This window comes from Rhopilema esculentum, chromosome 16, assembly GCF_057945365.1.
Source record: "Rhopilema esculentum isolate cy_ngs chromosome 16, ASM5794536v1, whole genome shotgun sequence".
Classification (NCBI taxonomy): Eukaryota; Metazoa; Cnidaria; class Scyphozoa; order Rhizostomeae; family Rhizostomatidae; genus Rhopilema; species Rhopilema esculentum.
In genome coordinates, this window is record NC_142830.1 from 8,048,917 (window position 1) to 8,074,176 (window position 25,260).

General features: G+C 36.5%; 3 protein-coding genes across 4 annotated transcripts; 2 read left to right on the top strand and 1 right to left on the bottom strand.

Annotated features, from left to right (window-relative positions):
• Nucleotides 1-977: 977 nt before the first annotated feature.
• On the bottom strand, nucleotides 978-2,968 carry LOC135682400 (10 kDa heat shock protein, mitochondrial). Its single transcript, XM_065197276.2, has 5 exons — nucleotides 2,828-2,968; nucleotides 2,471-2,539; nucleotides 1,996-2,088; nucleotides 1,712-1,801; nucleotides 978-1,295 (listed from the first exon to the last, which is right to left on the bottom strand). Exons 1-5 carry the CDS (start codon nucleotides 2,828-2,830, stop codon nucleotides 1,245-1,247), a joined length of 306 nt encoding a protein of 101 aa, XP_065053348.1. The 5' UTR covers nucleotides 2,831-2,968; the 3' UTR covers nucleotides 978-1,244.
• LOC135682393 (60 kDa heat shock protein, mitochondrial) lies at nucleotides 2,939-11,378 on the top strand. The gene is made up of 11 exons (XM_065197266.2): nucleotides 2,939-3,078; nucleotides 3,869-4,072; nucleotides 5,581-5,833; nucleotides 7,852-7,934; nucleotides 8,345-8,440; nucleotides 8,602-8,695; nucleotides 9,033-9,201; nucleotides 9,360-9,459; nucleotides 9,652-9,897; nucleotides 10,116-10,379; nucleotides 10,713-11,378. The coding sequence occupies exons 2-11, from the start codon at nucleotides 3,875-3,877 to the stop codon at nucleotides 10,959-10,961; spliced, it is 1,752 nt and encodes a 583-aa protein (XP_065053338.2). The 5' UTR covers nucleotides 2,939-3,078; nucleotides 3,869-3,874; the 3' UTR covers nucleotides 10,962-11,378.
• A 1,309-nt stretch (nucleotides 11,379-12,687) lies between these two features.
• On the top strand, nucleotides 12,688-24,942 carry LOC135682394 (solute carrier family 49 member A3). Of its 2 annotated transcripts, XM_065197267.2 has the most exons (9): nucleotides 12,688-12,875; nucleotides 13,504-13,662; nucleotides 17,791-18,004; nucleotides 18,979-19,055; nucleotides 19,286-19,420; nucleotides 19,681-19,797; nucleotides 20,448-20,600; nucleotides 21,560-21,717; nucleotides 23,102-24,942. In XM_065197267.2, exons 1-9 carry the CDS (start codon nucleotides 12,774-12,776, stop codon nucleotides 23,400-23,402), a joined length of 1,416 nt encoding a protein of 471 aa, XP_065053339.1. In that variant the 5' UTR covers nucleotides 12,688-12,773; the 3' UTR covers nucleotides 23,403-24,942. The 2 variants fall into 2 exon arrangements, with proteins under 2 accessions (XP_065053339.1, XP_065053341.1); XM_065197269.2 differs by lacking the exons at nucleotides 12,688-12,875; nucleotides 13,504-13,662 and adding an exon at nucleotides 16,850-16,867 and having other exon boundaries at nucleotides 23,102-24,456.
• Nucleotides 24,943-25,260: the final 318 nt, after the last annotated feature.

The window sequence follows — 25,260 nt, forward strand, 5'->3', positions numbered from 1 at the left end:
TTAATGAAGTTACTAAAATGTATGTGAATTTGGTTAAAAAATTTACTAGAGTGAGTAGCTGTGTCATCATTCTATGTTTGCTCTGTTCCTCAATTTTTTGCCCAATGGGGACTACTATCTCGCGTATTTGTTCAAGAAAGGAAGCAACATTCTTTGTCTATATAAATGCAAATTTTTGGTTTAATTTAAAGTCCTATATGATTTTTAAATCCTCTTAACCAGAGTGTGCATTTTTACCAGCCAAAAACAGTTGTAGGTGGCTATAAAACTGAAGCTGTTACCTAAAGATATTTCATATAAAAATGCTCCTCCTTTCCCCCCTAAAGTCGTGGACATTGCAACACAATGCACTGGATGACATTTTGAAAGAGATTATCCCTGGTCCTTGGTAAGCATGGCTATCTGCACCCAGCAAATGAATAGAGAAAACAAACTTATTAAAACCATTCAATGAAATAATGTAGTCAGAAACACTAGGCGCCGAGTGCTGAAGAACATAGTATTTTTCAGCCGGCTACATATGGATATTTTCCAAAGCTGACCCTTTAACATAACAGCCCCCAACAACTACTTGTTTATGCATATTTTAAAACACAAAACAATTCTGTGCAAAAACAGAGATACCTCCTTGAGATACAGAGATACCTTCTAGAAGAGTTTACAAACCATTAGAAAAGGGGCTGTTTTTGAAAAATGAGTGTTTACACATAATGCCTTGTGCCTAAGACGAAATTCAGGTCAAATAACGCCAACATAGCAAATTGTGTTTTTAACAGGACAATGCAATTGCATATTACCTTTCAGCATGCCATGAGGCAGAAGGTGCATTTGACAGCAGAAACTTTCTCCAAAGGTATTTAACCAAAAATTTAAAAAAACAAGTGATGAGTCCTACAATATTGATTTTCTAAACACTCATGATTCTGCTAGATAATCTGTTCAGCCCAAGAATAAAAGGACAATAAATTCAAGACTGATTCTGGTTGTGACATTGTTACAGACTCCTAGACCTGGCAAGCAAGAGGCTAATTTCCTCCATAGCTTTACAGACTATTCAAACCCACATTACACACATTGTCTATATATTGAAAAAAAACATTTTCAAATTAATAAAAAATAAATTCTGAAGTCTTTATAAGTCTGCTTTGTTTGATATTGACATCATTTGGGGGTTGAACCTTTAGAGTCATATTTTACATGCACACAATCTTAATGGTTGACAAATTCTGGATGCAATTTTATCTTCAACTCTCAAATTTGCCAAGTAAATCTTGGTCTCTGAAAATGTAGTATTCCTGCAAAAAATTGTTAGCGTACATTAGGGTTTAAATTTGTACAAATTGATCTTTGACAATGAAAACTCTTAGTAAGTTCCCTGTGATATGCTGGAATAAGCATTTTGAAAGCAATCTCTGCTCTGAACCACACAAAGCACAATAATTTGTTACCAGGGGAAAATACCAAAACAGCAAAAAAGAAGTATTTAACAATATAAAATGATACTTAAACAGTACTTTCACTTTCAAATATAACACATTTTCTAGTATTTTCCTCCTCTGTAAGTAGCTTTTGTGCAAGATGTTGAAAATGAATGTAAAAGAAGCGTTTGACAAGTGATTTCAAGTGTCTTTATCTATACCCTATATCAACTGCTTGTGCTTATAACCTGTGCCTAAATTTTAACAGCAATAATTTATAGCAAATGCTATACCTTTTCATCAAATTCTACTTTTGTTCCACCGTATTCTGGTAGGAGGACTTTATCACCCACACCAACAGAAAGAGGCACTACTTTTCCATCCTGCAAGAAAAGTCTGGATGCATACTTCTTTGCATATTTAGGAATTTATAGAGTCACCTTCTAGAAATTGATATAAATCTTGCAATCATATCTAGTGCCATTCTTAGAAAGTTGGCTACTTGCAGGCACAAGTAAAGAAAGTTTATAAAGCATTTTTATTATCCTAGAAAATTTGTATGAAAAACATAACTTACACGATCCCTAGCACCATCACCAATAGCAACAACAGTGGCCTCCATCATTTTCCCCATGCTTTTCTCTGGGAGGAGAACTCCACCTTTGGTTTTCTTCAAGGAAGAGAGCAAATTATTACATTATTTCTTGAGGACATCTGGAAGGACAATAAAACCTTGTTTCTGCGTTCAGAGTATCTTAGCATTGTGCATTGGGAACGAAAAATGATCTGCTAAAAACAGCAAATGCGAATTTACTGAAACAATAATATTTTCTTCAAAGTCGGAATTGCTTGTCTTTTAGAAAGGGTGTTGTTAAAAAAATATGTTTATTATGTAATAATATGTAACCTTGGAAATTGACTGGCTTGCAGCAGTTAGTAATTGTTGTTATACCATTTAAAACAGGAAAATTGAGCAGTATCAACGAAGATCTTGTAAATTAATCAATAATATGAAATTAGTAGCATTAATTTGCAATGTCTGTGGTACTTACCGTGTCAGCAACAAGCCTTTGCACAAGGATTCTGTCGAATAGAGGTTTGAATCTTCTTACGAGACCAGCCTGAAGCGGCAAGTAACAGCTAGTTAATTGTTAGTTAGCTTGTTAATTTTTATTCAATGTAGAACAAAATAGATAGAAGGGAAGAAATAAAAAAAACAGACTATCATTCTAAATCATAAATTTCTAGTTGTTCGTCTCAATTTAGGCCATGCAGCAAGTCTTAGGTTATTTTTTGTAACTGCCTGGTGACCTACTTGTCTCTGTGAAAAAGTTAGGACAAAAATAAATAAAAGCTAAGTAAGGCATTTCTGATAATGTAATGTTTTCTAGTTTATAATTGTAACTTACCATTTTTCTCCCCAGCAGTGACAAACCTGTGCGTTTCAGAAACTCGGAATAGGAAAGGAACGCGACCACGTGGTTATTTTTGACTTGCTGCGCAGGCCCAAAAGCCAGCACACACTTCCAGAATATTCTCTTACAAAACCTTACAAAATCCGAAGGCCACGTGCAAGCTTCGTTAGCCAAGTCCAACGTCCTGTAGTGACAGAAGGGCACCTAGTTTCCAACAGTGTGAATTAGAAATATTCTAGACAAATGTAAGTATATTTATCAACCTTAAACATTATTTTTTCGCTATTAAGAATCATTTTACAGTCCATTTTCTGATTAGGCCCATCTTGTGATAAGGCTTTTGGGACGGAGGCTATCCTGTGCGGATTGCACAAGAACAAGACACACATCTTATGCAATATTGTAATGAAATCTTGCAATGAATAGCTTTTGAAAACTTCTTGTCATGTTACGAATATATCTTAAGGGTAGGTATTTTTAACTGTTGGCTGATGCAATGATCATGATGGGAGCATGTCACTTACACATGCGACAAAAAATGTATCGAAAGGTTTTTGCACTCAAAATATGTCCGGGATTGTTGCAAGTTTCTGGCGAAGAACAACATTTAAGCTTGAAAAAGACTTATTGCGCACGAGAGGGAAAACAATTTTAGAAAGTGTTCTCCTAATTTATATAAGGACAACATTGAAATACAGCTATGCTTGCTTTATTTGCTATACGAGGTCTCTGTCCAGTCTGCAGAGCATTGCAGTTCTCAACAAGATCTTGTATGTGCAAGAGCAAATAAAAATTGCAAGTGTTTATGAATAGTGTGCAATCTTGGGAGGGAACATGGCATTTACAGAGTCTGTCTCAATCTTGAACGGTGTTCAGATACAATACCATCAGCCCATTTCCATCAGTTTGTTCTAAGTTCCCTATCTTGCCTTCACATCATCACAGGAGATTTGAATTGGAACAAAGGTTGCATTTACAAATTTTCCTGGAAGTCATGAAAAAATATAACAGTTTAACATTTTTGTTTTGCCATAGATCAAAATGTATCGATTGCAATCACTTGCTCGTCCACTTGCAAGAAGTACAAGATCTTTGGTACCAAGGTTAGGAGCTGGTTTCAGCACATCAAGTAAATATGAATCTCCAAAAGAAATAAAATTTGGTGCTGATGCCAAATCCTTAATGTTGCAAGGTGTTGATTTGATGGCAGATGCAGTTGGAGTAACTCTTGGTCCCAAGGTAAATATTTTTAAAATGTGTTTTTCTATCTTAGACCGGCTGACAATAGTCCCTTTTTGTAACTTGCAACAGTTGTTGATCCAAAGATATCTTCAACATTTCAAGCAAAAGTTGAGCACATAATAAATGAAGCACAAGAACAGAAGTAATGTATCAAGATGTTCAACTGCTAACACATTCTTGTAAAACTTGCAAGTTATTATATTCTATCCCAGAAGCAAAAGACGTCAGTAGTAGATATTTGGCTTTGTTGCAAAACCACTAAATCACTATAAGAAGCCTTTTACATACTAACCAGATAAACTTTTAAAGACATTATTGATTTAATAGAAAGTCTCCTGTCAAAATCACGAGCCTTACCTTTTTTGCAAAAAATCACAGGGTGCTAGGCTATTCTTACTACAGACCTCTCTAGTTTCAGTTTTGAAAATGAGGCAGTTTTTTGAAAAGTGAGGAAGGGTGTGTTTAGACTGTTATGGGATCTCAAGACAGACAAATATGGAAATCTAAATTTTTCACACAAAATGAGTCATTAACATGATGAAATATGAGCCAAAACAGAAGTCTGTTCATTCAAGGAATATTTAGAATATAAAACATTGAATACTGACCCTTATAGTACAAAACTATAAACCAGAAATGAAAAATTAGTAGATTAGAATGGCAATACATCTGTTTGCAGATGCAACTTATTATAGTTCTATGCAGCACTCTTTGAGTCTTTAAATAATATACTGTGAGGTTTGGGACTTTAAAGTATTGACATCTGCCAGCTTGACAGCATAAAATGGTAAAAGGTACACACCATTGACAATTTTATGCAGAATTTTCCATTCTGTAGCTAGGTCTTGTTAGAAAAGAAGATTTTTACTAGGGTTTGGAAAAATTTGAATAAACCAAGCACATTGTTGTAGAATGCATGGAAACTCTGCTTTGATGTGTGTGTGTGAGAAATGACAGAAACCTTTATGTCTCAAGCAAAATGTGACCTGGAAGGCCTGTTACTTAGGGGGAAATATGGCTCATTGTGGGAAGGATATAGACCTTAAGCCTTACTTGCAGAAATATGTCAACAAAAATCTCATAAGGTCAGAGCGCAGAAAGAATCAATTTGAGACGGATGGCCCACTTTGAATTGTTTCCTTAAATGGTCATGACAAGCTTGTGGATAACCTGGCCTAAATTATGTTATCTGTCTGTCTAATTGATTATCAAAGGAACTTTTGACCTTACAATTTTGGCAGAAGACTCAACATAAATAAAGGGCTAATTTGGTAGAACACTAATCAAAAGAATGCTTCAAAATTGAAGTTTAATTGCAAAGTGCTTAAAATGGAGAAGGAAATATTGGATAACCCAGGGCCACCCCACCATCAAGGTTTTCTACAAGCAAAACTTTGTATGAGAAAATTCACAGATTCTATATTTTGTCTTTTGTATTGAACTTGTTGTTAAGTTTTAAAAAATTATAACAACTCTCAATTGACTGGTTTTATATCATTTTTAAGGGAAGAAATGTGATTATTGAACAAAGCTATGGTGGTCCAAAAATTACAAAAGATGGAGTGACAGTGGCAAAGGCAATTGAATTGAAAGATAAATACATGAATATTGGAGCAAGGTTAGTTCAAGATGTTGCAAATAATACAAATGAAGAGGCTGGCGATGGAACAACAACTGCAACTGTCCTTGCAAGAGCGATAGCCAGGGAAGGTTTTGAATATGTTTCAAAAGGAGCTAACCCTCAAGAAATTCGAAAAGGTATCTTCCTTTTGTTTCTGTCGAGTTTCATGAATTTCATTGAAATTTGATAAACAGTTTACAGGCTTTCCTAGGAATCAATTAGCATAAGTGTGGCATTTCCCACCCCTAGAATGTTTTAAGCCCAATTTCCAGTGAGAAAAAGTCTTGCGAAATTTTGCTGCGAAATACTTCACGGGAAAAAATTCCTTTGGATGCTTTTGTTGACCTCAAGACATTGGTATGTAAAGTTTAGAAGCATGACAAAGGGATATGGACTATGATTGGCTGCTGAAGGATTTCGCAAGCGAAAAGCCAAAAAAGTTAAGCTCATTTTAACTTTTTTTCACAGAGAAATTCTTCGCGAGAAATCTCAGCAATTGTTCACTGCGTATGTCCATAACATATTTTGCGCGAACCTTTTCACATTTCGCTGCTTTTTTTCTCACTTTAGATTGGGCTTTAGGTGTAAGATGAAGTGCTATTGGTGTATTTTGTCTTTTGTCTAGAAAGGCTTAATTACATATTACTTTATGGAGCATTAAAAACCCCATTCTTAAGTCTTTTCTTCTGTTTTACGCAACTTTAACAATAAATATATCTTGGCATAATGATAAAGAAAAGCTTGTGAGTATTGCCAGAGTTCTTCAGGAAAGCTTAAATTTTACACTGAAATATTTTAGATGCAGTCCCCGGCAATCCCTCTTGCCACCAACCATGGTGGCAGTCTTCATGAAACCCTTGAAAAATGTTAATATTTTGGTCACTTTTAATTGTGTCTCATCAAAAGGGATATTAAAACAGTTTTGAAAACAACACAATGGAAAATGGCACGATTTGAAAACGGCGCAATTTGAAAATGGCATGATTTGAAAACCGCACAATTTGAAAATGGAAACCGAGCAAATCTATAGCAGGATTTTCCTCTCTTTAGAATCCAGAGCACTATCGTTCTGTTTCCAAGTATAACCCTTTACTGCCTTTATCACAACCTGCCGTTTACCAAATTTTCCCCTTTTCATATGAAAACGGTACAACATTGAATAATTTGTGGAAGAACGGGACATCTTCATCAGACAAATATGCCATATTACGTAAGCCCTTCTAGGGAGGGCTGTTTAGCATTGCGCCATGCTTCGTTTATTTTTAACCCAGCTGGCAGTAGGAACTGGGTACTGAAATAACAGGCGTAAAAGCAATAGCATACAGAAAGCGAGCTTTCCAGCATGGGCCATCAGCAAAGGCTTTCACATAAAAACTGCAGCTCCTTTGAATGATGGATGCCTGATGATCTGATAACGCACACAACTTGCACCAAATCTTTGTTACATATTGCTTATTCCGCTTAATTAGTCATTGGCTTAATTAGTATAGCCTTAAATGTCATCTTTGCCCAGTTTAAGGAATATAGTGAGTTCCTTTGTGACCCCTTTGTGACCTCTTGCTGAAGATGCCGAATTTAAGAGCATAGATCAGGAGAAATACGGCGCAAATCTTGTCTAGATTGGAAGCCTTTTTGTTTGAAAATTTAACTTATATAATTTACCATTTGAAAAAAGTATTTTAAAAATATGTGCATGCTAACACAGGTCTGTGATAAAAATGGGACTTAGTTTTTACGAGCACTGGGCTAAAAGATGATTGCAAATTGTTGTAAAATAATTGTTTCTGCAGCCTTAGATGTAAGAATGAAATTTACCAGACCACTACTAGCCTCGACACTATGGTCATTTGGTCCGTATTTGATTGCATTCAAGTGTCGTCACAACAAAACAAACAAGTGTCGTCACAACAAGTGTCGCAAAGAACAAAACAAAAAAAACACAAAGTTCTTGTTTTTTTGTCACCTTATTAGTTTCCACGCCTTTCCCGGGAAGGCCTGGTTTAGATTTCTTATCTAGCCACAATGCTCTCCTTTCCTACCAAGATAAATAACTTTACAAGAGGTTTCCAAAATTTAATTTCATTGCATGTTTTAAAACCTCAAAATTGATATTCTTTTCGCAACATGAACTGATCCAAATTTCATTAATTTTAAGGTGTCATGTTAGCTGTCGAAGTTTGTGTGGATGCATTGAAAAAAATGTCAAGGGCTGTCACCACACCTGAGGAAATTTGCCAGGTAAATGGTTTAATACAATTTCTTTTCACATTCTTTCTGATTGATTTCATGTTTCTACATTTTATGTAGACGTGTTTGAAATTTAAGAGCCCACAGTAAAACAGACTTGCAGGTAATTTTGTTTCTTCTGATTGAGAAGAAAGTAATTTCATGTTACCGTATCAATTTCCTGCATAATTTTCAAGCCAAACGTCATGTAAACATTGCTAAAGAGTGATGTGAGTTTACTGATCTTGTTTTTTAAAATAAAGTAATAGAGGAATGTTCAAGTAATATGTTGATATGTAACTTTTTAGTATTAGTGAAGAAATAGCATCTCGGATTAAGCAAATGTATCACTAGTTGTTATTTCATAGAAATTTCTCAAAAATGTTGGCTGCTAATTAAAAGATAGCAATATTTTTACTTAGGTTGGCACAATTTCTGCAAATGGTGACGCCAAAATTGGGGAACTTATCTCCTCTGCAATGAAAAAAGTTGGGAAAAATGGAGTAATCACTGTGAAGGTAAGCCTTCTATTCTTTATTAGAATCACTTTTGTCGCTTTTGCGGGCATGTTTATTAAGGAACATCATAAGATTGAGCCCATGTGGAAAAGAAGTTTGTTTCAGGGCAAGACGAAACCATGAGCATGTACAATCTCCAAACATTTATTTCCGTTTTATAGGATGGTAAGACCTTACATGATGAGCTAGAAATCATTGAAGGAATGAAGTTTGACCGAGGATACATATCCCCATATTTCATCAACTCTGCCAAAGGTAATAGCCTTATGTAATTAAATGTATATGTTTTCAAAGCAATTGATAGCGCTTTTAAATTTGTATGTGCTTTCAGGTTTTGGTGTTTTTACCATACCAACAGCGCTTTCTCTTTTTATTGCTTTTTTGCCTTGCTTTCTTACCATATTTGCCACTTCCGTTGGCTAGTGTGGGACAAGGGCAAGGTATATTATAGTGATTATTAGAAGTACATGCAGACGTGTATGTTTGTATGATCAGAATAATCATACATTCAATTTAAAACTGAAATTTAAAACTAGATTTTGAAATTTTTAAGAGTCAGTTTTTAACTTTGTTGTACTTTCTTTCGGTAAAGGTCAAAAAGTTGAATTCCAAGATGCCTTACTGCTGTTGTCCCAGAAGAAAATATCAGCAATTCAAGACATTGTCCCTGCTCTTGAGCTTGCAAACGAGAAGAGAAAACCACTTGTTATTGTTGCTGAAGATGTTGATGGCGAAGCATTGAGCACCTTGGTTTTGAATCGGTTGGTTTGGCACATTGTCCTTGTACTTTTATTGCTTTCATTTCTTACCTGTAAATATATTTTTATCAAAGCAATCTCCTGCCTTGTTCTGCCAAACATAACTTGCTGCCAAACTTACCCACTTCATATATCCCATATGTGATTAATGTTGATTTTAGGCTGAAGATTGGTTTGCAAGTTGTTGCTGTCAAAGCACCGGGCTTTGGGGACAATCGCAAGAATACACTTGCAGATATGGCAATCTCTACAGGTGCAACTGTAAGTGCTGCCGTTTCCCATGTTCCTAGCTAAATTCTAGCTTTTACTTTCTAATGTGTCATTGTTTGCTTTTTAGAGCTAAATTAACCCTCAGCTGCCAGTGCTCGTTTTGTTTCGTTGTTGCAATATTGAATTCTCGGTTTGTTTGTCTTTTTTGTCACTTTTTGTGAGGCTGTCTTTCTGTTTTAATAGGTGTTTGGAGATGAAGCAATGGACACAAAAATTAGTGAGGTCAGGCATGAAAATCTTGGTGAAGTTGGGGAAGTTGTTGTGACAAAAGATGACACATTATTCTTGAAAGGAAAAGGTGATGCATCAGAGGTTCAGGCAAGATGTGACCAACTTAAGGAAGAAATCGAAAGTACAAATTCTGAATATGAAAAAGAAAAACTTAATGAAAGGCTAGCAAAGTTGTCTGATGGTGTTGCTATTATTAAGGTAGGGTTTTTATTTATGAATCAATTTTCACATCAATCACATTAAGATTTCCCCATTGTTTTCCTGAACAGTTGTTTTCAAAATATGAACTTTTGTGACATAGTTTGCGTAAGGAATAGAATAAATATTTTATGTCTTTTTTACTGTTGAAAGACGTCTTAAAAATGTGACTATAAAGTATTATACATTGTTCTTGAGATTTTTTGTTAAACTTCCAGGTCGGAGGCTCAAGCGAAGTAGAAGTTAATGAAAAGAAGGACCGAGTAACAGATGCATTGAACGCAACACGTGCTGCTGTTGAGGAAGGCATTGTGCCTGGAGGCGGCACCGCTCTATTAAGATGTATCGAACATTTAGAAAAGATTGAAGCAAGCAACTCAGATCAAGCCGCTGGTATCGATATTATTAGGCGGGCACTGAAGAAGCCATGCAGCACCATAGCAATGAATGCCGGAGTTGAACCAGCTGTAGTTGTAGAAAAGGTGATGACAAATTTACCACTCCTTAAAGAATATTATGAAGGCAGAAATGTGATATGAAAGTGGGCAATGTAATTTTACATATTTCCATGTGGTCCTGTCACATCCATATTCTAGCGCTAAATTTATCAGGTATCCATTAGGCTTTTAGTTCAGAAAAACTGAAGCCAAGTTGACAGAAGTTTAATTTATTTTATTTGCATTCCAACATTCCATGCATTCTCGCTGTTCGTTGTACTTTCGTCTTTGTTATGAAAGAACTATTTTTTATGCGCATTGCTTTCCCCTTGTCTCTGTTAAAAACTTTTGTAAGTACTGTTGGATTTTCTGTTTCAGGTTATCTCTTCTAATTTCGAGATGGGGTACGACGCATTGAACGGCAAATACGTCGACATGATCAAGACTGGTATCATCGACCCAACCAAAGTTGTCAGGATCGCACTCACTGATGCTGCGGGTGTTGCTTCACTACTTACCACTGCAGATGCAGTTATCATAGACCTACCCAAGGAAGACCCACCAATGCCAATGGGTGGCATGGGCGGAATGGGTGGAATGGGTGGAATGGGTGGTATGGGACTTTAGACCACTCGCTGGCCATAGATAAGAATGCTGGGGGGTTCAGGCTTCGTGATATCACTTAACTTTACTAATCTCTTCACCATCTTGAAAGATTTGAGCTAGATATTGAACTGTTATAGTGTCAAAGCGACTGCCTTCTTAATGTAGCCTTGAATTAATCAATATTTTGTTGTAATCTAATTATTCCCGGCTTATAATATCGCTGCTGAAGAGGTTTCTTAGATTTAGTGTGTCTTGCAATGGTTTCGTTCTTGCGATGCCTGTTTTGTGATAGCCACTAGCCCACGCTCCCTGAGGCATTAATATGGATGAATTAACGAACTCGTTTTACGTTGGACTTGAAAACGCCCAAAGAAAGATTAGCACTGTAGCTGACCTAGATGTGTTTTTTATTGAATTAAGATGAAATGTGTGTTTGGATATTGTTTCTTTTTTGTTGTGTCCTTTAATTTTTCAGTCTAAGAAGACAGTCAGAAGACTTTTTTTGGCGAAATTGAGTCGCAATAGTCTACTAGCTACTCTTTTAAATGCTGCGAGATGCACCAGCGGGGATGATACGATAAAGAGTTGTAGGGCTAAGTCGATATCTAGTACTCGATTTCCGGCATGAATGTGATTTTAGGGGAAGCTTGTTGCCATTCTTGTTGTCAAAATATTTTCTAATTAACTGGTAATCGCGGAAACGTATTGATCTCATTTCACAGCTCTATAGCTAGGGCTGTTGATAAATTAATCTCTTTATATTTAAAACTTTCTATGGAAGCAAGAGTACTTATTGGCACAATAAGAAGGGACGGATTTTAGTAATAATGAGGGTCTCCCAGGGGTGTTTGAAAAAAACCAATGTTCCCGTGTTCCTGTACCATTTGTTACCATCCTCCCTTGTTTCCGAAAACCCCTGGGAGACCTTCAATAATGGATTTTGGGTGTCAAATGATGATTCGGTTGGGTGCCACGCTCTCGAGGCAACTTGAAGATGATGAAAACGCCCATTTTTAAATTTCAGTTTTTAACTTTTAGATAAAGAAGATATGAAGATAAAAAGTGAATTTCTCTATTATTTTGTTACTTAAAGGCATTACGTCGCGCCGTTCATTGGTTCATCAAAACAAAGTACAAAATTTCTTATTTCAGTAAGTTTTCATTTCGTAACAAAGGAGGCCTCTTACGTGCTATTGACCAGTTGTACTAACTTGTCACGCTTCTCTAATTTCGAGGACCCTCTAAATTAAACAAACTATTGTCAATGAACAGCGCGACACATTGCCTTTAACATAACAAAAAATGTTTTTACTGAATTTATTAAAGGACAAATATATTGGTGTTCCAGGGCCTCTATAGCCCCTCTGTGTCCTTTTTGCAAAAGTTGAACATAGCATGGCTGATTAAGTATTAGCCAGGACTAAATAATCAAACAAACAATAAATGATCAAAACTGTTTGTATATTGTATATTTAATTTCAATTCCGTAAATATTAACCGAAAATTCCATCGGATTTTTCCAAATAAATGTTATTTTCAAACGTATTTCTCACTGAAGAAAACAAGATAAAATGCACAAAATGGACATCACAATTACAATCATGTTGTTATCATTAAACGACTTGTCAAAAGTGTAATCGGGCGACCTCTTGTATCATTAGTTGTCTTAGATGAGATATCCCCCCCTCCATAACTTCTCTCTCTGTTTTGAGTGTTTAGCCAATACCACCTTTCACCCCAAACTACTCTTCTCGAGATGACGATGACTCTTGTTGGTATCGAGGCTGGCCCCAAATTTTATCTGTTGTCAAACGGGACTTGTCAAGTTCAAAAATGGACGAAATTAAACCCCTTTTAGCAAATCGTCATGCCACCTATAAAAGCCGCTGGTTTATGTTATCAGTGGTCATGATCTTCAATATTTCAAATGCTATGGTAAGTGAATATATTGGTCTACTTGCATTTTAGCTGATAGAACTAAATCGACTGAGATTTGTGCCGATGCTTGTCTGTGCTCTAATGCTCACATGACATCCTTCCTACCCAAGGCATCCCTCATTATTCAATACCCTAGAATATATGTTGATATGTCAATTTTTTCTGTTGTTGATTAGATAAAAAATTGGAACAAATGAATTCATAAAAACCTACATTTCCTAAACTCTCATCAATGTATTAGCTGATTTCAAAGCCTGCATGTGATAGGTGTTATCAGGACCACTGAGACAGGGCAAGGGAGCAAATTGCCCTTTGGCCTATGAGGTCTAGGGGGCCTGATAAAAATTAATCAAACATAACAAAAGTATACCAAAATAAAGTAAAACATGTTAAATTTTTGCAAGAAATGTTGGCATGAAAATTCCAAAGTGTATGTCAAAAGCCATTCCAGAAAGCATAGCCACAAAAACGTTCTGCTTGGTTCTCTTGAAGGGGGCCTCATCTTTCTATTTTGCCCCTCGGCCTCTGAAATCTCACACCTGCCCTGACCATAATGAGTACCTTCTCTACATTTATTTTAAGGGTCTTGGTGCAAATTTGCTAATTCTGATTCTTGCCTCAACAGATTTGGATAAGTTATGCCTCAATTGCTAACATTGCATCTGCCTATTATGATGTTTCTGAGGACAGAATTAACTGGTTTTCATTGGTGTTTTTCTTTTTCTCTGTTATTTGTGGTTTACCAGCTTTCTGGCTTATTGATACATATGGACTTAGAATTGGGGTAATGTATTATCATTTTATTTCTATTTCCAACAACATTATCGAATGTTCCTCTATTCTAAGCTAAATCAATCTTTAGAATGGGTGTCATATGCACATTGTACAATTTTGCATTATATATTTATTTGTATCAGGCCTGGCTGTTTGAGGCGAGCCATAGCTCGCGCTCGCCTCCATGCTCTCCTCGCAACCTGAGGCGAGCTATGAATTGCTCTCCTGAACAGAACATGAAGGGAGAATCCCTCCCCTAAAATTTCCTATTCAGAGAATTATGAAAACGCACAAGGGTTAATTGGTTTATTTTTGTAACAGCGAATTCTCCCGTCATTGCATTTTTGGCAATTAACTTTTTGCTTGTTGGGCGGTTTTTGTTATGATAGGCATAAACTTCGATCTATTCGGAAAAGGATAGTTAAGCGCAAGGTAGGTTTGTAGCGATTAGAACCTTTCAATCTTAAGAAAACAGGAATATTTTTGGAAGGAAAGTCAAAGAAATTGGTAGGAATCGTAGATTGGGGATATAATAAGACAGCAGGTCCCTTCCAGCAATAGAAACAAAACTGTCCCTCAAAGAGAACAAGGTCCTCTGTCTTGCAGATCAAAAACGACAACCAAAACATGGAATTCCATTATCCAGCAGCATTTACTGAAAAACCCAGATTGGATGAAAAACTATAACGGCGACATGTTTGGCATTAAGGGCAAAGCCTGATCATGGTTCCATCTAGCAGTTTGTGAATCTATCTACTATATAAACATGACCGACCGCTTCTGTGTAGACATAAGTGAGTTCGTTTTCACCTTAGGACTCCGTTGGTAATATTTTCAATACGAAAGCGGCACTGATTGGACAACCTCAACAGTCATGTGCGTGCGCTTTCTGATTGGCCTATTTCGATCCAAAACTGGGTATTTTAGCGTAGAGTTTTTCATCTATGTTCAAGTAAAGGGGGTGCCTAAGTCACGGTTAAAGCAAATAAAAATTGAAAGAAGTAAAACATCACACTCCTGACTGAGGCTATTTCATTAAGGCAACCGACAGATACTAAAGGGGCCTATTAAGTCATCTGTCTATTGTCTTTGAAGTACATTATATGTGTTACTGATTTAGCTCGCCTCAGCAAATGAGGGGAGCGATTCACAGCTCACCTATAAAAATACAAACGGCCAGGCCTGTTGTATATATAATGACAGGAGAAAATTATTTCCACAAGGGCCAGTAGTAAATACTGTACTTGGTCTGAATCAGACACTGAGTTTACAGCATCAAAATCAATAATCATTCCTTCCACTGAGCCAAACAGCCCAATTTATATCTTGTATCCAATTTTGACAAAATTTAAAGAAAGTATTGCCCCTATTGTTCAGAATTATAAGAGATCTACTTTTGAAAGAAGGATCAAATTCTGCTAGAGATCAGCACAACAATATGTGCAGAACCACATTGCATGCATTTTAGAATGCACGGGTAACAAACTACCCTTTACACATTCCTGCCAAAATTTGGCAGAAGTCACAACTAGAAGGTGCCTGATGTGGACCTGCTGCAATGTATGAACAGTGCAAACTTATTCCTAATTTTACCATGATTTTAGTTATGTAAATATTTTGATTTTGCAGGTCCACATCAGTCACCTTGAGGCTGCCACTTTTTAACCTGCGTTAACAAATAAATTATGAAATGAAATGAAATGAAAAAGAACAAACAATCAGATTGGGCTTAAAACCACAGTTAGATGGTGATACTATATGCTTTATTGAAAACATAGAGCTGGAAAAACCTGACCAGAGATAGATGGCAAAGTAAGATTGTCCTAATTTCCAGGTATCTGGAATGATTCTATATAACTGATCAGGCGGCCACAAGAATTTTGGCAGGGGGCAGTGAATCGGGCTCCTTGTTGGAGTCAGGCAGATGATTTCAACAATTTGTAAAATTTATCAATAGAATTTCTTTGCGCATTTATAAAAGACCAAATAAGTGAGAAAGAAATCAGTCTGAAAAACTGAAAAAAGGCAATCATATTCATTTGCAGGCCTTGCCTAGCGATACAGGCTATACCCTGTGCCCATGCAAACCCAGAGCAAAATAAATTTGCAAGGGCTTTTTTCCAGCCGCCCAGTTTTTCAAACCAATGTTCTCATTTAATCTGCATGTTTGTACTACTTATTGCTAAATATCAGGGTGTTAGTAAATAAAGAGAAATAGGTCTTACACGTCTATGTGTTTATCAAGTGCATTATAAATAGGAGATTTCCGTTTCCTTATATTGCACATGTAACAAACTATTATATTGTCTGCCAAAACTTGCAGTGGAATAGGAAATGTGTTCACACAAAAGGAATGACATACAGCGTGATTAATGCTGCAAATAAAAAAAGTGAGAAACGTTGAAGGTGCCCGTGTTTTTAACAGGAACAGGAAAGCCAATAACCTTGATAATGTCCCCTAAATTATAACTACAAGGCCATCTCCAGCCCCCAGCACATCTCTCCATTGATTTGATCCTTGCTCCATTTTTCTTTGGGTGCACAAATGTAACCATCCCTGGAAAATGTTCACCTTCGTATACAAATATGACATAATCTCCTTCCTTGAAAGATGCATCTGGAGCTAATTGATGGAAATGGTCTCCATACCAATCATCTGCCATCTCCATCTCAACTAAACTTCTAGAACATTCCAGGTCCTTCTGTTCAGGCTGTGAAGAGTATTGTTCACACAAAATATTTCCATTATGCGCTACTGCCACGTAATGTTGCTAAAATTGACTTGAATGACTGCACTTGATGGTGGAATACTGAGAATCTTGAACTGGAAGTAAAGTGTGAACCAAGAAATTAGGGATTTTCTCAGCAAGTCCCTCTAAAGCATCACCTATAGTTCCATTTAGCATCTTTTTTCAATCCTCTTTTTACAACTTTGGCCAGACTGGTAATTTTTTTTACTTTCTTCTGGAATTAACTTCAGTAAAATCTACCTCTATTCGTTCCCACTGGTTCCAGGAAATCTGGTTGTTCAAAACCTCACTTGGAAAATTCTAAAACCAAGCATCACCCTTATCTTTGCACTCTAGGCATAAACGAAACATGCAACACTCTGATGAAGAGGAGCAAACGAAGTTGCCAACAAAATTACTTGAAAACAATGGAAAATCTTTCAATGCCTTGTGTAATGCTTCACACAACAATACTATGTTCTCATGGTAAACATATAAGCATGCTTCCTTTGGTGTATCTTTTTGAAGAAGAACATTTGAAGGTCTAAATATAACAAACTTTGATTTTCTTATTGGTGATGATGGGTACTCTTTCTGGAATAATGCACAAGTCTCTTTGATTGAAAAATAAAGGTGCCTCTTTGGAGTCTTTCTTTGCCATCACATCATTTGTCCAAATTGTGACATAGTCCCTCTTTCCAGGGGCTTGTCTAGATATATCATCATGACAGTAAAATTCAACAACTCTTCCTTCTGTCTCCTTCGAGATGGAAGTTTTTTTATGCCAGTTAAGCCAGTTTTGTTATGACTGCTTTCTTTTTTTCTTTGACTTAATTTTAGATATTTGAATACATGTAGACAGGAGCTTGAAAAGCCACAGAGAAAAACAATTTTCCAACATGGAATATGATGCTTAGCACTTCTATGTGGTTAACATAAACAGCTACAAGCTTATAATGGTTTCCCTTATAATCTTTAGCACGAATTACCAACAAAAAGTTAAGGCAGGCGGTTAAAATTAAAATTCGAGCATCATTTCCTTTTCAAGCGTTCCAGGAGGGGCTGATGTTCTTCTTTATTATGTTGGTTTACCCCACCCCTCCAGACACTGTCCTTATAATACCTAGAAAGACCAAAACATGAATCTGAGTGATAAATTAAATTTTGCATGTGATATTCCTTTGTGAAGCCAAACCGTGATAAGGTACTCATGAGAGATGACTGTGTAGGGTAATCCTCAAGGTTTCTATTATCATTTATAAGGAGTTACATAGTGTAGATTTAATATGTTTTGGCTTTTTAACAAGTATTTCCAATATTTGTGCCAAAAGGGGTAAAGTCCCTTTTCTATGAAGAGAAGATACTGTGGATACTGTGGCATATCCTTAATTTCTGTCTTTTTATCTTAGATGTTAACAGGGACCTGGATAAATGCTTTCGGGTGTATAACAAGATTACTAGCCTCATTTCTGCTACATCAAAGATATATTTTTTGGATGGCACTTGTGGGACAAGCAATATCTGCATGCAGCCAACCAATTATACTGGCAATTCCTACCAAGTTAGCTGCACTCTGGTTTGCTGATAATGAGAGAACTGTGGCAAACACATTAGCTTCCTTAGGTAAGGGTGAAAATATTTGAAATCTTGACCAGCATAAATTGCTTCCTCCCTTCTATGACAATTCTTTCTCCATTCAAAGTAGAGGATTTGTATTACTCTCTCAATTCTTTATGCTTCACAGTTATGTATTTTAGACCCCGTTTACACTGTCCCGGGACAATTTTGTACCGTTACGATTTGCAAGTGTTTACACTGTCACGGTTTCAAATTGTCCCGTTTAGCCGTTCCAGTACGACCTTGATTCAATGGTAAAACATTGTTTAGAGGAGGCTGTATTTCATCAACCGATGTTTTTATTTTGCCGCCACAATCAACAATCGACATTTTATTGAGAGCGAAAATGGAGAAGAAGGCCGATAAAAACTTCTCTTGGACGACGAGGTGCTTTAATTCTCAGTGTCATTTTAGACTACAAAACTGCCAATTCCAATCAAGGCTTGGACTGGGAAACAATACAAGGCTTTTCTGTCGTCGTCTTTTCTTCAGAATTTCCTTTATCTTAGGAGTTTTGATGTACCACCATCGAGAATAGATTGTAAATGGCGTTGACGGTGGCGTTGTTAACCATCGTAAATGGCTGCTGAATAGATATTCAGCCCAGCGATCGCTGTCACTGAATTAACAAAGTGATAAGAAATTTGGCAACGTAGTTGCACCAAAATCAAAGCCTCGATTACCTGAAACAGCCATACAAAATACCTCTTTGTGAATGTGAAAAGATGTTTACACTGTCCCGTTCAAAAACGGAACCGTGACGGTACAAAATTCGTTCGATTGCAAAACAGGATTGCAAAACGGATAGCAGAGCAAAATCGTCTTGGTCCCACAGTGCTAGTGAAAACGGAAGGGCGAGCCGTGACAGAACTGTCACGGTTCCAAACTTGCACGGGACAGTTTAAACGGGGTCTTAGAGATCTTTTTGCTTTCCAGCTTCAAATTATTTGATTTTTACCATTCAAAATATAATTTTCTAGCAAACCCATTGGGGGTTCTGATCGCAAGTGCATTTTCACCCATTATTGTAAAAGAAGCTACTGACATGAAATTGATGGTTAGTTCCGTTCTTCTACTTTTTCTTCTACTGCTGCTATTGCTTGTTCTACTTCTAGTACAACTACTGCTGTGGCTGCCCTCGTCATTTTTAAGTATTATCTTAGTAAGCTGCAAATTATGTTGAATGGTCTCCAAAAAAATGTATAATATGCAAATAAACAATATTGAGCTTTGTAATTTATCAGTTATTAAATTTCTCTGTTCTAAAGATTTTTTTTCATTTGGTAGCTTATGATATTTAGTGTACCATCTGTCTTGGGTGCTTTGATGACAACTTTTGGTGTATGTTCTGATGCCCCTCCAACTCCACCTTCAGCTTCAGCACATCTCATCTCGGAGCCCTTTCTAAAAGGAGTCAAAATGGTATGTCAATAATATTTTTATTCATTTTCTCACCAATGGAAGCAAAATGAAGCCAAGTACATTTGTTTATTGAAATATCTAGTGTTTTTATTTAAAGTGAAAACTATACAATTCTCATTGTTTGAATGTCATTTCAGTGAATTTAAAAGGCCTTTTTGTTAATTGTACTCAAAATATCAGATTTTTGCTACTTTTTCATTTCAAATTTTATTTTTTCAGTGAATTTCATTTTAATGTACCCTAATAAACATTTATCTCAGGCTTTGAAGAGCCGTTCCTTCATCTTGCTGATGTTTGTGTTTGGTTTCGGAGTTGCGCTTTTCAGTACAATAACGTCTCTGCTGGAACAGATTATTTGCCCACGAGGCTACGATAATGTAAGTTTATTTCAGTTTAATTTGTTTCATTTTAGAATTCCCTACATGCAAATGTTTTCAAAAGTGCTTCATTGCAACTAATTTCATGATTATTATCCAGGGACTTCTGAATAAGGGGGTGCACCTTTTCCAAAAAGTGACCTCTTTAGCACTACTGTAAAGAGCCTTAAAACTACTTACCAGGGACTTCTGAATAAGGGGGTGTATCTTTTTCAAAAAGTGACCTCTTAAGCACTACTGCTAAGTGTCCTTTGCTATTTGTGTCCCTCCGACTTACATTACCTTGCAACTAATTTTATAACTACTAACCAAGAACTTCTGAATAAGGGGTGTACCTTTTCCAAGGTGGCCTCATTAGCACTACTGCAAAGTGTCTCTTCTTATTTGTGTCCCTCTGACTTATATATGCTTCCGAAGTCCTTTTCACTTACAATATACAAGAACACAAAGGAAAGATGGAAATAGCAACATTAGATACTTGGGGGACTTTTATATCAAAGATGTATCACAGGAGGAGATTTGTCAGGGAAGGTATTTTTGCAAAGTTAAGGTCGTTTCAAGAATCCAGCATTTCAAACTGGCGTTATACATTGAATTATTAGGTTATATAGTTGATGTCAAAATGAAAATATTATCTTCATTGATTTTAGGATATAGCTGGTCTTTGCGGTGCTTTAGTTATTGTTGGTGGACTACTGTTTTCAGGTATCGCTGGCGTTTACGTTGACAAAACGAAAAGGTTTGAAGAAACGGCAAAGGTTTTCATGCTGTTAGCCGCTATCATGTCATGCCTCGTTCTTGTCGTGAGTAATATTTTATAAAAATTACATCATTCCTATCGTTTTGGCATTCTCTGTCTAAAAATCGTCATTAAACGTTTTCCTTCTCAAGGTCTGAACAGATGAGTTGTAATTTGATTTCTTTTATCGATATTGCAGAGTTTGTGTGGACTAAATTGTGCCAGGATACTCAACTTTTTTTCTGTTTATAGAGTTCTTGAAGTAATAATTTAAACCATTTATTGTCATCAGAAAGATTTTCAGTTACGAATTTGATTCGTGTTTCATACTCGTTGTGACAATGTTGCAATACGATTTACGTCTGTAAAAAAGCTCAGCATGCTATGCACATTTTGGTTTTACTATCTTCGCTCATTTTGCTTTGCTAAGCCATATACAAGCAGATAGAGACTAGGGTGCTCTAAAACTCCGCAAGCTACAAAGCATGTAACTGGGCTACAATTTAGAAACATTTGGAGGTTTTGAAAACTCTCATGGACTTGGCCAAATCTTGGAAAGATTCAATGGACTTTTTCAAAAACAACGTTAAAAAAAACAACTATACCCCAGCCAGAGTTTGTCAAATCAAACAAGCTGGTCATACCGAGATAGAGAAAAGATACCAGTGTTTTTTCCACCTTATCCAGGTTAAATTACGTTGCTCTTTGCGAATCATCCCCCAAGGACATATTTTCTTTGGTCTATGCACAGCCAAACAAAGCCAATATTGCAATTAGTTTCAGCTGATCACAAAAACTCATAGAAAGAAACGCGATCACAGCGAATCATAAGTATGCAAAGTGGTTTAGGTTTTAAACTAAGCTCAGGTTTTTTTAATTACTCTAATAATTTCGTCTAAAAATTCTGTTTCTCTTAGCATTTTTTCTGTCAAATTCAAAATGGCTTTAGTCTTAACAAAGTACACTTTTCCAAGCTAAAAACATCGACGTGGTTGACCAATCATGCTTATCTTTCAATGCCAGAGTACAAGCCTCTTCAATCAAACCACATTGTTGTGCATCGTGTTCTTCCTGTTCGGAGCAACATGTTTAGGTGTGGCTCCCATTTGTCTTGAGCTTGGAGTCGAATGCACATATCCTGTGGACGAAGCTACCAGTGCAGGCTTGCAATGGATGTTTGGGTAAGCTCTTCACTTATCGACATTTTAAATAGTTTAATTTTATTTTCTTTGTCAGATTCTATGCCTAATTGGGCGATAGGTATAACTGCTTAAAGGAAAAGTTTGAAGATCATCTCATAAGAGACAATGCAACTCAATGTCAGAGGAAAATATTAGATTGCATTTAAATGGCAATATTGTGCATATTGCTCATTCGATAAATATTGCAATTTTCTTTTTCCATAGTTATTAACTTTATACATAGGTTTACATCAATAAGCATTGATCAAAAGCTGGTTTACTAATAACATCCTCTTCTCTTCTTCCAGTTTCTCACTATTCTTGGTTTTTCCTTTCATTTTATGTTGCTTCTTTTTGTCATCAACCAATCTCCAACCAATTTTCAACCATTTTCGGGTTCATGGGACAAGCAAAGGATCTAGTTCTATTTATCATTTTAAAACCAGTTATCAAACATCTGGATACAATTTTCAAATTATATTACCTCTTTAATCGTATGCTGTGTCATATCAAGGCTTTCTGAGAAGTATTTCAGGTCTTATAGTCTGGACCGTAGCTAGGCCAATAAGTTTGGGGGGGGGGGTAAAAAGGGTTTCTGCCCTGCAAAATTTAGTGGTGCCCTGCAGACCTCGAAGCAAAGGTTAGTCTATAGGTTGCTAGTAGAAGCTTTACCGATGTACATTTGTCTTTGCCAAGGATAAATTTCTAAGCAATAAAGACAAATTTGATTGATTGCCTATGAAATATGTATTCACTATGTGAGCGTAAATTAAATGGCAAAATTGATTTGTAATAAAGCTTTTATCTCACGGCATATGGTTTCGGCTACGTGACAGGAACAACGCCACGAAATTAAACCTGGAGGGGGGGGGAGGCGGAAGAAAAGTTTTAAAATTATTATACCTTGTAGAAGGGCTTAAAATCCCAGATTAAAACTTAACAAATACTATACCGCTTAGGATAGACGATTCGACGGCTCTTAGAAAGACACTGACTGTTGTTCATTGGGAAGGGGAGGTGTCATGCTAAATTTCTAGTGACAGACGTTAGGGAGAGAAAGAAAGGGGGGACTTTATTTCAGATTGCACATCGACGTGAATGATTGCCCTGCGAATTCCACTAGATTTGAGATTGGGGTGTGTCACAATGCGGAAGTTTTCTAGCATCCAAAAGACCGCAAGTACAATAGGTTTCCTCTAAAGATCCCCAGCTAAGGTCGATTCGCTACCCTTTTCCACTCCATTGCCCCTTTGGCTAAACTTACTGGGTAAAATCTCGCAGTTTAAAGGAAAGCAGATCTAGCTTAGTGGATCAAGCTCGTGAATCCCTTTTGCTTTCAATCTAAAGAAAAGTTGTTTATCCTTTCTCATCTCCTTTTTTGCAGACAGTTTATTGGAGTGTTTTTGATGCTTGGCCTTCCCGAATTAGGGACAAAATTGACACCAGAAGAGCAGCAACACTCTGTTTGCAATATACCGGGCAGCCACAACAACCTTGATTCAAAGGACTTGACAAACGCCTTGATATCAGTTACTGTTGTGTTAACGGTTATAGTCCTGATTTTTGTCATTGGATTTAAAGCAGAATACAAAAGACTGTATGCGGAAATTGAAGCTAAAACATCAAAGATTCTTTATCGTGAAAGCCCGGATGATCAGGAAGTAACAGACTTTCCAACTGCATAACTAAAGTCGATAATTATTTGGCAGTTTTAATGAATTTAAACGATCGTATCAAAACAATAGCATGGAATACTTGCAGTGCTATGATTTCCTAGCCATTTTTGGGCAAATCCAAGATGGTGTAAAGTTGGCATGGCTAGTAAGCATCTCTACATTTATTCTAACACTGGAATGAATATCAGTACTTCCGCTGCTATATCTTCATCTACAGAGCTGCGAAATTGAAAGAAAATTTAACCGAAAAGATATTTATATAACGACATAACGAGGGTGGTTTTTGTCCGTCACCTCCCAGAGTGTGAAATCATGTGCTGACCAAAAAGTGCACGAAATTGTTATCCATTATCCTGTCATTTTTCTGCTTTCGAACGTTATCTTTGTTTCAGTTCCGCAACTCTGCTGACTTTTTTATTTTTTTTAGATTGTATTTCTCAGAGAGATTTTCCTAATCATTTATTAGAAAAAGATACTTTATCCATTTTTAGAATTATTGTTGTATATTTCAAAAATTACGTTCTAAAATCCACCTTATAATTAGGAGTTAACGAAAACTGTATGCTTTCTGTTCTTAGAGTTGTATATTTTATAGCTTGCCCGCTCCAAATCTTAGCTTCTTTGGTTACGCAGAAGAGGGAGCTACATTTAAGTCCTAACATTTCTTAACAATGAGAAGCCTGCGAAAAATCGGCTTAAAAGAAACGTCATTATCCTTTACTCGAAATTTTTATCGCTGACACCGTGATATTTAAAGTATCAAAGCACCCACTGCATAAACTTTCTAGACATGTTGTACAAGGTTGATAATACTCGCTATCTTATTCTTGGATTTAAAAGATCTGGTAACCAATATTTTGCAGCAGTTTTGAAAAAGGGATCATTCAAATTACTGTTTATTACGAATACCTTTCGAACGCATCACCTAACTGATTCATGAACTTTTGTCAGCTATTTCCTAGCTCGTATAATGATTAATCTATTCAATTCAAATAATTTTTACACACTTTTCAACATCCAAACGCATTCTGATTGTACATTGTTTATATATGATTTGAGTAAATGATGATGCAGTAAATACAGTTTTTATGTATACAATAGTTTTTTAAAAATGATTGATTTTTGAATATTTGTTTGTTTATATTTAGCTGGAAAGCTATCCTTAACCGCCTACACCTCTTGAAGGAGGCATGTTGGCCAAATTCTGAAGCATGGTTGAAGCGGTCATAGTCGTAGGAGGCAAAGGAGCTGGGGACTGCAGCCCCCGTAATCAGGCAAAATTATCGAATTTCCGACCCATTCGGGCAATTTCATTTCAATGATGCAGCCCTATTCGGGCAAAGCCCATACTAAGCCATGCCCCATTCCCAAACAATTAGCCTCCGCTACGCCAATGGAAGAAGTGGGAGCTTACTAAAGCACAGCTTGTCAAAGAAAGGCAGAGATGCCAGCCTTATGATAATAACCAGCTCAAACTCTGATATTTTATCACAATTTTGATTATAGGAATCCGCATGGCATTTGTTAAAGAGCTGACTGCATTCGTGCGTCATGATGGCGTCGCTTTTTTACAGTCGCCCACTTTCCCCCAAATTCTTTCTCTATCTCCCGTAGCTTGCTTCGATGTCCAGACTATTTAACTTTAGGCTCATTGCTTTTTCATATTCTTATAAGGACGAGCAAACAACAGTTACATTTTTTCTAAGATTTTTAACTTTTTCTAAGAAACTAGAGCAAAGTACACAATGATTTAGTGATACCAGAAAGCTGAAATTTTCCTAGTGGGGCAAAAATTTTTTGCTCGTTGTTAAGGCTAAACTGATTTGCCCTCAGAATCTCCAAAAATAAGGGAATGAAATTACGGTTG